Here is a 13,092-nt window from a genome sequence, read left to right on the forward strand (position 1 = left end):
AGTTGAGATAAATCACTGTTCTTATCTTAGCTGCTTCTAACGTACAAGGGACTTCTTGAAAGCATGAAGTTGAATAAACACCAGACTTTGCCAATTCAGCCTTCATCGAAAAGCAGTACTTTGACTTTATTTACAAAATAAATAGGCTGGAGAGCAGCTGCAATGAATCACTGCAATGAATCACTCTTACCAGGAGGTCATGAGTTCAAGGCCCGCTCGGAGCCTATGTTTGTTTGTCTTTGTTCTATGTTAAAAGGCATTGAATGTTTGCCTATATGTGTAATGTGATCCGCCCTGAGTCCCCTTCAGGGTGAGAAGGGCGGAATATAAATGCTGTAAATAAATAAATAAATAAATAAAATATAGAGCACAATCTCAGATCATGTCCGATCAAATCTTAACATGCTGGATGAAGCACGCTCATCTTGTTTTCCAGCCAGTACAAAAAACTCCAAAAGTGAGACTCTACCCATTCTGCACATCCCTTATTGTTTTAATCTTTGCATTACTGAAACCATACTGTTTAAACTATAAGCAATTTTCACACCATGTAATATTACATAGTGACAAATCCAATCTCTGTAAGGGAAGACCTCTAATAATATGGTCAGCATAGAAAGGGGCCAAGGTTGCAAAGCATTTCCTGCCTAGATCCCGCTTCCTCACACCCCAGAACTTGAGTTACCATCTGTGTGGACAGATCATCCCAAGTGATCAGTCTTGGGAGAAAAATATTTCATTGTCCTGTGGATTTCGTCCAGCTAAGGAAAAAGATATTTACCTGATCCTCTCTTTCCCTGCAGCGCGATCCCTGCCCTACATTTCTGAAACATTCTAAAACTTGTGTGTGTGTGAGTGGGGGGTAACAGTGGCAAATGTGTTTTATCATTATAGCAAGTTCCATCCTGCTATCTCTAAAAATGAGGGAGAACGGAGCCCTGGAAGCTCCCTCCCTTGCTCAATTACATAAGGAAAAAAGTAATGAAAATTTACTTTGCCAGTATGCAGCCTTGCTTCACCTCACGTGTAGCACTAATTCTAGAACTGAGATGGCCTTCCTCAGAGCATCCAATTTGACAAACAATACTGATGTACAGTTGTCTAATTAGAAACAATCGATATTCAAAGACCTCGACTTGGATTTCTGGTTTCGGAATGGTGGCAGACTCTGTCCATAGTCATTAGCAAGATAAGTGCCTCCAGCGAGCTCAAAATAAGAGCAGGAGTTCACCTGGCACATAAATAAGCCAAAAAGAAGTGCGGACCTTTGCAAATTTGGCAACAGTGGTAGTGACAGGGGAAGTTGTGATCTTGTGAGAGTCTCCCGGAGAACTGCATCTCCCTAGATGGATCACCACTGAGGGGAAGAAAGAAGGGAGAGACATGCACGGACATAATCATTGCAGCTCTTTTCAGCAATACTGCCGACCCCCAACCAACTTTCCCAACCTAATTACTTTCCCTTGGAATCAAAGAGTATTTAAAGGAGGAGGAGGAAATGAAACTCTCTACCAGAAAGTAAGTACTCTCTACCAGAAAGTATTTGATTATAATGATTTACACTGTTACCCTATTGGAGAAACAGCAAAAACAAGAATAAATGAGAAAGCCAAATTTTTGAAAAGGAAGATAAAGTGCAGTTCTTCTTGTTAAGAAACAGGTAGAGTCTCAATGCAACCATGATTTGGACTAGAGTGAAAAGAGAAAAGAGGAAGATTTTTCAGTGTGACCTTGAATTAAAAAGACGTCATAACAGCTCATCTATACACATAATAAGAGAAAATGTGTTTGTGTGTATGTGTGTATAGAAAGCTAGGAGCATAGAAGTTCATGTCATGTTGGAACTGTATCCAGATTAGATTAAAAAGCCATAGAATACAGTAATAGAGAAAGTCATGACAACACTGAATTGAAGTCACCTCAAAGATACATAAAATCCAATCACATCAGGACTTTTCAGGGGCCGGGCTGTGGCGCAGCTGGCTAGTAACCAGCTGCTATAAATCACTACTGACCGAGAGGTCATGAGTTTGAAGCCCGGGTCGGGTTAAGCCTCCGACCATTAATAGCCTCGGCTTGCTGTTGACCTATGCAGCCCCGAAAGACAGTTGCACCTGTCAATTAGGGAAATTTAGGGACGCTTTATACGGGAGGCTAATTTACAACACCATAAAACTGCCAGCAAAACACGAGGAAAGGAATGAGGAAGTACAGCCACTACTGGACGGTGAAGTAACAGCTCCCCCTGTGGCCGGAATGGTGAAAGCTGGAAAAATTTTAAAAATGCCTCTGAGTCTTGTCTAATGTATGTGGTTTGTCTGTTGGCATTGAATGTTTGCCATATATGTGTTCATTGTAATCCGCCCTGAGTCCCCTTCGGGGTGAGAAAGAAGGGCGGAATATAAATACTGTAAATAAATAAATAAATAAATATACTGCATGGCAATAACCATCCAGAACTGCATAGACTTAAAAGATTTCCTTTCCTCATAGTGACTTCATAGTGGCAACCAGAGGAAAAGAAGTTCAATTTGTCTATAAATAAAACTTTTTGATTTGACAAGTACAGTCTCCGATCTGTCCTTTGTGCTGTGCTGCCTTCCAGTTCATTCATTTAAGCACGGAGGCAGAACATGTACCAATGGGTCTTAATAATATTAACATTAATATTAAGAACAACAGTTATTCTGGGACCATAAGCTGAGTCTGAGAGAGGAGTGCCTCCCCATGACAGCTGATGTGTACTAATCGGTCTTAATATTAATATTAAGAACAACAGTTATTCCGGGACCCTAAGCTGGGTCTGAGGGAGGAGTGCCTCCCCATTACATCTGATGTGTACCAATCGGTCTTAATATTAATATTAAGAACAACAATTATTCTGGGATCCTAAGCTGGGTCTGAGAGAGGGCTGCTTCCCCATGACAGCTGACGTGTACCAATGGGTCTTAATAATCATAGAATCATAGAATAGTAGAGTTGGAAGAGACCACATGGGCCATCCAGTCCAACCCCCCGCTAAGAAGCAGGAAATCGCATTCAAAGCACCCCCGACAGATGGCCATCCAGCCTCTGCTTAAAAGCCTCCAAAGAAGGAGCCTCCACCACAGTCTGGGGGAGAGAGTTCCACTGTCGAACAGCTCTCACAGTGAGGAAGTTCTTCCTGATGTTCAGGTGGAATCTCCTTTCCTGTAGTTTGAAGCCATTGTTCCCTTGCGTCCTAGTCTGCAGGGCAGCAGAAAACAAGCTCCCTCCCTCCTCCCTTTGACTTCCCTTCACGTATTTGTACATGGCTATCATGTCTCCTCTCAGCCTTCTCTTCTGCAGGCTAAACATGCCCAGCTCTCTAAGCCGCTCCTCATAGGGCTTGTATTACAATATTACTCTGGAGAAGACACAAACGTTTAAAAAGTTGGTGGGCTAAAAGGGGTCAAAATGCCCTTCGTGTGTGGCAATTTTCACCCCTCTAGCCCAAAAACCCGGACCTGGGGGGGGGGGGGGGGTGAGCCTTGGAAGCCCATTGTAGCAAATGGTCTGGAAATTTTCATTTTTTTCGTAAGCCAGACTAAAATTCTGTTAGCATAGGCGCCCCATTTTCGTTAGCAGGAACAAATACGAAAATGAGATGAAACAAATGAAACTACGCAAAACAAACAGCAATTCCATACAAAAGCACAACACTAATGTTCGCTTACACAGACAGCCTCCTACTTCCACAAACAGCTTTAACCCACAGTGCTGGGGAGCCACCAAAACTCTCCCTCCACTAACATTGCAGGTTACAGTGAGCACCACATCCTTGGGTTCCGTTCTCTCGCCATTGGTGTGGAATTTGCATGACCACGCCCACTGCCTCTCACTTAACCCTTTCCTATTCTTTTTTATTGTGCAGAGCAAACAGAGGAAATGATCAGAACTGAACAAGGGTTTGGGGGACTGACTCAACAGAATGGAAGTGGTAGTTCACCCTGCATCAAGTCACAGCACTGTGACCCCCACTGACAATGGGCCTGGACCACATTTGGCACACAGAGCCCTCATGACCAGGTTTGGGGGGAACTGACCTTGCAGTTCACCCACATTCTTATGCGTTTTCTAATGGGAGCATTAATAAAAACAACAGGAAAGACTGGCTTTTTTCTAAGAAATAGAGCTGCAAATTACCAAACTGATATTACCTAACACCCCAAAACAAACAAATAACCGGATCCCCAAGCTAGTTGATTTATAAAACATTTTCCTGAAGCATTGCCAAATATAGGAGTTTGTTTATAAAACTTATTGAAATACGACATCTATTGGATAAAAGTGCTTACATAGCAAATCCAACGTTCAGTTTAGAAGTTATGAAACCACTGGAAATTCTGAATGTGTTAATCCATAGTGCCAACAATAAACTGGATCAAAAAAATACCATAGTGAAGAATTCTCTAGTGGCCCCCAAAGAATGACAATGGAAATTAGAAAAGCAATATGAGAAGGGGGAGCCAAATAAGGAGGAAACAATGGAAGGAGAAATTGAAGATAAACCAAAAGTCACAAAGAAGGAATCCAGAGGGAACCATTACGGGACGAACGCCAGACAGAAATACAGTAGAGTCTCACTTATCCAACATAAACAGGCCGGCAGAATGTTGGATAAGCAAATATGTTGGATAATAAGGAGGGATTAAGGAAAAGCCTATTAAACATCAAATTAGGTTATGATTTTACAAATTAACCACCAAAACATGTTATACAAGAAATTTGAAAGAAAAAGTAGTTCAATACGCAGTAATGCTATTTAGTAATTACTGTATTTACAAATTTAGCACCAAAATATCACGATATATTGAAAACATTGACTACAAACACATTGTCTACTAAAAGGCAGTCTTGTTGGATAATCCAGAACATTGGATAAGTGAATGTTGGATAAGTGAGACTCTACTGCAGGGGTCCCCAAACTAAGGCCCGGGGGCCACATGCAGCCCACGGAAGCTATTTATCCGGCCCCTGTAGCGGTGGCTCCCTCCTCCTCCTCCGAGGAAGCCACGTGCAGCCTGGTGCGCACCTTCCAAAGCTTTGCTTGTTTATAATGGTATTTTAATTATTCTTTTATTAATTATTAAATTATTAAGGGGTGCTTTGCTAGTCCTTTTGGTGCACAAAGGCAGAAGGAGGTTGAACTAGCTGGCCCAAGGGGTCTCTTCAAACCCTCTTTATTATTATTATTATTATTGACACAAGTACACAGTATAACACAGCAAACGAGATGTATATGCTAGATTTCATGTCACAAAATCACAAGTCGAACACTTCCCAAGCACTTAGGACTGTGTGATTTATTATTATTATTATTTTATTATGACACAGCAAACAAGATTATTATTATTATTATTATTATTATTAACATTGAAACTGGGTGCCCATCTGTCAGGGGTGCTTTGCTTGTGCTTTTGGTGTGCAAAGGTAGAAGGGGGTTGGACTAAATGGCCCAAGGGGTCTCTTCCAACCCTCTTTATTATTAATATTATGATTATGATTATTATTAACATTAAGGCTGTATTTGTTCCCATTTTATTGGTTTACTTCAAAATAAGATATGTGCAGTGTGCATGGGAATTTGTTCATAGTTTTTTTTTTTTAAAAAAAACCCCGTAGTCTGGCCCTCCAACAGTCTGAGGGACCGTGAACTGACCCCCTGTTTAAAAAGTTTGGGGACCCCTGCTCTACTGTATAGTGATATACCATACAGCTGGAATAAGAGAAGCCTCAAATTAATAAGGGAGATACTACAGGTCTGCAACTTCCCCTACTGAAACAGGGGACCAGTTGCTCAATTCAGGAGAATCTATCGCTGAGCTCTGGGTTTCTAACTCTTCAACTCAAAAGAGGTTGGGAAAATGACTACAGTATATCAGTTTGATGGAGAGATTCATGGGGTGAATGTTGGACTTGAATCACTCAGTCCATTGTCCAAGTACCAAAACTACTTAGAGCTGTTTGCTGAGGCAGGGAGGAGGCTGCAGCTATATAAATGGAAGGTAAAAATCCCATATGTCGAGAGTTAAAAAATGTGAAGAATGGCTAAGTAAACTTGAACAGCAAGAAATATCTGGGACAGGATTAATTGGGAAAATATACAATGGATTAATAAGTGAGGAAATAGGGTTGAAGTTGTTAGAAAAGGTATGGGGAGGAGATCTAGGGCCTCTGATGGAAAAGAGATTTAAAGATGGGCTTAAAGCCAACCTTAAAAACTGCGACACTGAGAACTGGGAAGCCCTGGCCTTTGAGCGCTCTAGCTGGAGGTCAGCTGTGACCAGCAGTGCTGTGGAATTTGAAGGGCTGTGGAATTTGAATGGAGGGCAAAAGGGAGAAACGTGCCAAGAGGAAGGCACATCAAGCCAACCCTGACCAGGACCACCTTCCATCTGGAAACCGATGTCTTCACTGCGGAAGAACATGTGGGTCAAGAATAGGGTTCCACAATCACCTCCGTACCCACCGCCAGAACACTACACCTGGAAGACAATCTTCCTCGGGCAACGAGGGATCGTCTAACTCAAAAATCAAGGTGGGTTATGTGTTTGTAAAATGTTGATTGTTTTGTGTTCTGTTTACACTGTAAGTTGTTAATGTATGTAAATAAAAAATGTATCTAAAAAAGTGAAAAAGGGCAGTTTGTTGTTGTTATTGTATTTATACCCCGCTGTACCTTACCAAAGGGGACTCAAAGCGACTTGACATGAAAATATTTGTATACAATTTAAACTATACAAATATACAAACATTAAATCAGAATTAAACACCTATAGCACTAAAAAATTCAGTTAATATCCATCCAAAAACCACAGCACCCGCTAACCTGATCTTAAAAACCATCATCTTCAAAAGCCTGCCTGGATAAAGAAGTTTTAGCCTGCCGCCAGGAGGACAACAGGGAGGGGGCCGTTCTGGCTTCCCACGGCAAGGAGTTCCAGAGGTGAGGGGCATTTGCCACCAAGAAGGAAGGCCCTCTCTCTCGTTCCCACCAATCAAGCTTGAGATGGAGGAGGGACCGAGAGAAGGAAGGAAGGGCCTCTCCTGAAGGGGATCTCAGGGCCGGGCAGGTTCATCCAAGGGGATGTGGTCAGCCAAACAGCCTGGACCTGAACCATCTAGGGTTTGAAAAGTCATCACCAGCACTTTGAATTGTGCCCAGTAACAGACTGGCAGCCAGTGGAGGGGGGATGTCCGGTCTCTGCAGCCAACCCCTGGTTAGCAACCTGGCTTCACCTTTTTGGACCAATCGAAGTTTCCCTCCATTCGTCAGAGGCAGCCCCACATAGAGCGCATTACAGTCATCCAGGCGGGATGTAACTAAGGCATGGACCACCGTGGCCAGATCTGGCTTCTCAAGGAACGGGCGCAGTCGGCACGTAAGTTTTAATTGTGCAGAGGTCCTCCTGGCCACCGCAGACACCTGGGCCTCCAGGTTCAAGTCAAGAGGCAGGACAGAATCATCTGGCTATTCCAAAAGGATTTCTGCCTCTTGATGCTCAGGTGTCAGCCGTGGCCAGGAGGGCCTTTGCACCATTAAAACTTGTGCGCCAGCTGCAACCATATCTCGTGAAGTCTGATCTGGCCACGGTGGTCCATGCCTTAGTTACCTCTAGATCAGACTATTGCAATGCACTCTACGTGGGGCGGCCCTTGAATACGGTCCGGAAACTTCAACTGGTCCAGCGATCGGCAGCCAGACTACTAACCAGAGCGAATTACAGGGACCAGTCAAATCCCCCTGTTTGGAGCTCCACTGGCTGCCGTTCATTTTCCGGTCCCAATTCAAGGTGCAGGTCATCACCTACAAAGCCTTGAACGGCATCTAAATTTCTCACCTTTTACAGTAGAGTCTCACTTATCCAACATAAATGGGCTGGCAGAATGTTGGATAAGCAAATATGTTGGATAATAAGGAGGCATTAAGGAAAAGCCTATTAAACATCAAATTAGGTTATGATTTTACAAATGAAGCACCAAAACATCATGTTATACAACAAATTTGGCAGAAAAAGTAGTTCAATACGCAGTAATGCTATGTAGTAATTACTGTATTTATGAATTTAGCACCAAAATATCACAATATATTGAAAACATTGACTACAAAAATGCGTTGGATAACCCAGAACGTTGGATAAGCGAGTGTTGGATAAGTGAGACTCTACTGTACTTTGTGTGGTTTTAGAAGTACGCCCCGATGTATTTGATTTTTCATTATTTGGATTGTCTTTCTCAGGCACTGAACGTTTGGCGATCTTTTGTTGCTCACCACTGCCAATCAATCAATCAATCAATCAAGAAGTATAAATAAATATAAACAAATAAGTCCAAGGGAGCGGGAAGGGCTGCGGAGATCCCTAGAATTCAGATGAGCAGAGCAGGGAATCCTTGGGGCCTGCTCTGGACTGGGCGCCCTGAGTCTCCCCGGCCACAGAATCCATCCTCAGGGAAGGAACGAGAGGAGGAAGGCGCATGCGCAGGGGCGCAGGCACGGGCCGGAGGGCAGAGCAGGCCGCAGCCTCCCCGGGACAGACAGACAGACCAAGACCGGACAAGGGGGGGAGGGGCGGGGGAGGGGAGCGAGGGGACATAGCCCCCCCCCCCCACACACTCACTCGGGGACCCCCCCCCCCCAACGCACACTCACCCCTTCCTCCTCCTCCTCCGCCTCCTTCCTCTCTCCCGCTCTCTCTCCGAAAGGCCTCCTCTGTCCCTCCTCCTCCGGAAGTGACCTCTCGTCCTGAGCCCCTCTAGGAAGAGGCCTCCCTTCCTCGCTGGACTTCCGCCCGGGCCTAACATGGCAAGATGCCCATAGAGGGGCGGGGCTTCGCGGCCGTTGAACGGAGCCCGGCACAGACAGAGAGAGGCGCTCCTCCTTTCTTTTCTTCCCAACGCCCAGAATCCACCAATGGGAATTCGCCTTTCTCCCTGACGTCATCAGTCTCCGGGCAGAATCTCCCCGGCCCTTTTTTCCGCCATTAACGGCCATTCCGGGGACGCGCCAATGGGAATCGGGTTCCTGTGGTGGCGTCACCGGTCTCCAGGCAGACCCGCCCTCGCCTTCCTGCCTGCGGGTCACGTGACTGGCTGAGCGACCGTTGGGAACGTCGAGGCCTAAAAGCCGGGTGAGAGGAGAGGAGCGGGCGGGGGGCGGATGGGACCTTTTTACCTTCCGCGAGGAGAGGGGTCGAGGGCCGGGGAGGAAGGGAAGGGGCCTCTCTCTTGACAGACACGGAGGGATTCAAGGCTTGTACTTCGAAGGGGCCCGGGCTGTGGCGCAGGCTGGGGAGCAGCCAGCTGCAACAAATCACTCTGACCAAGAGGTCATGAGTTCGAGGCCAGCTCGGAGCTGCGTTTGTCGCTGTCTTTGTTCTCTGTTAAGGCATTGAATGTTTGCCTTTATGTGTAATGTGATCCGCCCTGAGACCCCTTCCGGGTGAGAAAGAAGGGCGGAATAGATATACAGTAGAGTCTCACTTATCCAACGTTCTGGATTATCCAACGCATTTTTGTAGTCAATGTTTTCAATATATCGTGATATTTTGGTGCTAAATTCATAAATACTGTAATTACTACATAGCATTACTGCTTATTGAACTACTTTTTCTGTCAAATTTGTTGTATAACATGATGCTTTGGGGCTTAATTTGTAAAATCATAACCTAATTTGATGTTTAATAGGCTTTTCCTTAATCTCTCCGTATTATCCAACGTTCTGCTGGCCCGTTTACGTTGGATAAGCGAGACTCTACTGTACTGTAAATAAATAAATAAAAGTCATACAGACAACAAGGCCTGAGAGGACACACCTTGACATTCTAGGAATCGGTATAGACGACTCTTTACAGTCTTTGTGACTAAGTTACGTGTTCAGTTTGTACTTCAATCAAAGGGCAAGGTCAAGGGGTTCCCCTAAGACTCATCTTGTGCTAGGCTCATTATGTAATTATGTATATACATATAATAATACAGACTCTGGGGGTCGGGGCTCCCCTCCATTTCTGAGCTGAAGAGCCAGAGCCACGTGGCCTCGGACATGACTGCATGGAGCGCCCTTACCTTCCAGCCGGAGCGGTACCTATTGATCTACTCACATTTGCATGTTTTCAAACTGTTAAGTTGGCAGAAGCTGGAGCTGGCAGCGGGAGCTCACTCCCCAGATTCTAATCTTTCGGTCAGCAAGTTCAGCAGCTCAGTGCTTTAACACGCTGCTCCACAGTGGGGGGGGGGGGGGGGGGAGGCAAGGGAAAATTCTTACCAACAGAAATGGGTTTTAATTCTTCCACCTTTGTGGGTCTTTTTGTATCTCTTTCCACACTTTTTCATAGTTGTTCTTAAATGATTCAGTTTCTGTTTGTCATCTGGATTTCCAAATATTTTACTTTAGTGGTTATTTCATTTTTGACTCTTGTTTCAAAGTCTCTTGGTTCTTCTTTCCAAGAAAGGCTCTGGATCATCTTGCATCCGCTGAAGGAAGGAATCCTGGGGGGAGAGTGTGGATTGGGACTGAATGAGAGCTCAATGGAAGGCCGGGTGAGGCCAGGTGGGTTTGGAGGCTCCAGAAGCAGAGGCCCAAGGGAAAGGAGGGCTCGGGAATAAACCGAGGGCCTGTTTCTTAACCTTCCAAGAAAAAGCCTCCCAAAACCCGTTTGTTTCATACTGCCTTTCTTTCACAGAGGAAATATGATTTTTGGCTGAGAATTTCGGAGTAGAGCCTGTGGAGGGATTTCTTCCTCTTGAAAGAAAGAAGAGGAGGAAAAGCATCTTGGATACGGTTGGGTTCTTCATCAGAGTGGTTCCAACATGGAGAGACCCAACTCACGTGGGCCTGAAGCAGGACCTGGGGGCAGTGGGGAATCCTGGGAAAGAACCAGACATGAGTCCCTGAGTGTGGACCTTGACAGCTCGGACACACAGCGCCAGCGCTTCAGGCAGTCCTCCTACCAAGAGGGTGAAGGACCCAGAGGGGTTTGCAGTCGTCTCCACGATCTGTGCCGCCAGTGGCTGAAGCCAGAGCAGCACACCAAGGCCGAGGTGCTGGACCTGGTGACCCTGGAGCAGTTCCTGAGCATCCTGCCCCCAGAGATGGGGAGCTGGGTCCGAGAGTGTGGGGCAGAGACCTGTTCCCAGGCGGTGGCCCTGGCGGAAGGCTTCCTCCTGAGTCGGGCCGAGGACAAGGAGCAGGAAGGACAGGTGAGAGCATTCCCTCTGGGTTTCACTAACCTGGGGGCTGATGGACAGGTTGAACGACACCCTGCCTTTCTTCCAAGATGGGACCGATGTGGTGGATAAGCAGGGCCTGCTCCCTCGGCCTCTCTCCCCACCTGCTCTGCCCCTCCATCTCTACCGTCAGCTTGGTTGATGCTCTGCTCAAGATAGAACATAGACAATGATGGGAGGGGGAGGGGGGCATTGGTTCCAAACTAGGTTCCCATCTCAGAGTTATTCTTTCCAAGAAGGTCTGTAGGTCTGTGATATTTCTGAACTTTTTCCAAGCTGCTTCTGGAACACTCTGTGCTCTTCCAGGCCCCTAATAACTCCATGGCAGTCCTTGCACCAGAGGAATCTCCACCAGACACCACCCAGAGTCTCAGGGAGAAGGAGCTGAAGCGGGAAGGAGACGGGGCTGCCGCCTTGCAGGGTGAGAAGGAACTCTTCTGGGAGTTTTGGGGTTTTGTGCCAGTGGAAATCCCGCTTTGGGGGGATGATTGCACACCCACAGTTTGAGCTTCAGAAGGTGAACATGCCAGATCATTTCGCCTTGAGAGGGGTATATATCTTAAACTTGTGTCCTTTGTGTGATGTTTTATGTACTTTGATATGTATTTTATAGAAAGGCAGTTTTAATGTGGATCTTTTATAGAAAGATGTATCTTTGTTGAATTGTGGCAATGTTCGTGTTTTTAAAATTGTGTTGTAACCCGTCTCGAACTGCAAGGAGAGGGGAGTAAGAAATAAATAATTATCATTTTTTATTTTTATATGTAGGCATTGGGTTGCTAAAGGTGTCATTTCAATTTGATTTGCAATTTTCTTTCTTGCAATACGACTGAAAATACAGCCTTCAGTATCTTCCCAGGTGGGACCTTAAGCGAAGATAAGCCCTGAAACTGAGCTGGAAGACAAATAGACAGCAAAGGATCATTTAGTCAATTGAAACACCAAGCCCAATACAAGTTTCACTTGAACATCCTCGCAGCACTGCTTGTGAGATAAAGTCCTAAACCCTAACATTGTACATCTTCGTGTGCTGTTGAATGCCCCTGTGTTCTTAGGGTCCTTTCCTCATCGGTTTCTTTATAGGACTGCAATTGTCATCTCTGAGGCATGTTTATGTGACCAGCTTTCTACCCCTTGCTCTGTCTCCAGGGTCTGGAATGATGCTGTTGCCGAATCCGTCATTTCTCCCCCTTTGCGATGGACTGGGACTGAGTCAGGTAAGCAGAAGGATTCCTGGAGGACTGGGGAGGACTGGGAGGAGGACTGGGCCTGCCGGGGTGCCTTTTGCTCCAGGCTTAACTATCAAACATTTGTTGAAACTGACATGATTGAATGAGTTTCCTTAGAAGTGAAATATTGAAGGCACAATTGCAAATATTTGCAACAAGGAGGGGAAAAAATGAAGAGAAAACTAAATAAACCAGAATGGATGTTCAAAGAAGTTTCAATGGAGCTCCTCCCAAAGGGACATGTACAAGAAATGGAAAGGAGGGGGGGGGGATTACCAAAAAATGTAAAGAACTAACCAGCATAAATAGGGAAAAGGTTTAACAATCTAAATCAGAAAATGAGGTCAGAAGAAAAAAATGAGCCAAGAGTAGGGTCTGTGCCTGGAGAAGGTGGTGAGATGCTAACCGGGGATAGGGAAGAGGTAGAACATGGCCTCAGTCATCTCCCAAAAGGAAATCGTTATTCTACCTGAGCAAGATGCAACTGGGGAAATGCAACCCAAAATAGGTAAAGAAGGAGTCCAGGAATACCTAGCCACTCTCAATGAATTCAAGTCTCCAGGGCCAGGTGAACTACACCCAAGAGTATTGAACTAACAGTAGTAATCCCAGAACCGCT

At 45.4% G+C, this 13,092-nt stretch overlaps 3 protein-coding genes across 3 annotated transcripts in view; 2 read left to right on the plus strand and 1 right to left on the minus strand.

Annotated features, from left to right (window-relative positions):
• LOC134292295 (zinc finger protein 709-like) overlaps positions 1-8,827 on the minus strand; it is a 48,062-nt gene extending 39,235 nt beyond the window's left edge. Inside the window, exon 1 of the mRNA XM_062972731.1 lies at positions 8,672-8,827. The gene's annotated coding sequence lies outside the window, so the exon portion shown is untranslated. The remainder of the gene's footprint in view (positions 1-8,671) is intronic.
• LOC100561669 (zinc finger protein 493-like) overlaps positions 1-13,092 on the plus strand; it is a 39,565-nt gene that overhangs the window by 17,853 nt on the left and 8,620 nt on the right. The window lies entirely within an intron of this gene.
• Positions 8,902-11,967, plus strand: LOC134296865 (zinc finger protein 24-like). The gene is made up of 3 exons (XM_062972864.1): positions 8,902-9,149; positions 10,701-11,217; positions 11,551-11,967. The coding sequence occupies exons 2-3, from the start codon at positions 10,828-10,830 to the stop codon at positions 11,749-11,751; spliced, it is 591 nt and encodes a 196-aa protein (XP_062828934.1). The 5' UTR covers positions 8,902-9,149; positions 10,701-10,827; the 3' UTR covers positions 11,752-11,967.

This window comes from Anolis carolinensis, chromosome 2 (genome assembly GCF_035594765.1).
Source record: "Anolis carolinensis isolate JA03-04 chromosome 2, rAnoCar3.1.pri, whole genome shotgun sequence".
NCBI lineage: Eukaryota > Metazoa > Chordata > Lepidosauria > Squamata > Dactyloidae > Anolis > Anolis carolinensis.

Excerpts from the sequence above, each read along its gene's own strand:
- LOC134296865 (XM_062972864.1), top strand. The coding sequence starts at position 10,828 with ATGGAGAGACCCAACTCACGTGGGCCTGAAGCAGGACCTGGGGGCAGT. Across the intron at positions 11,218-11,550 it reads ACAAGGAGCAGGAAGGACAG|GCCCCTAATAACTCCATGGC; the intron begins GTGAGAGCATTC and ends GTGCTCTTCCAG.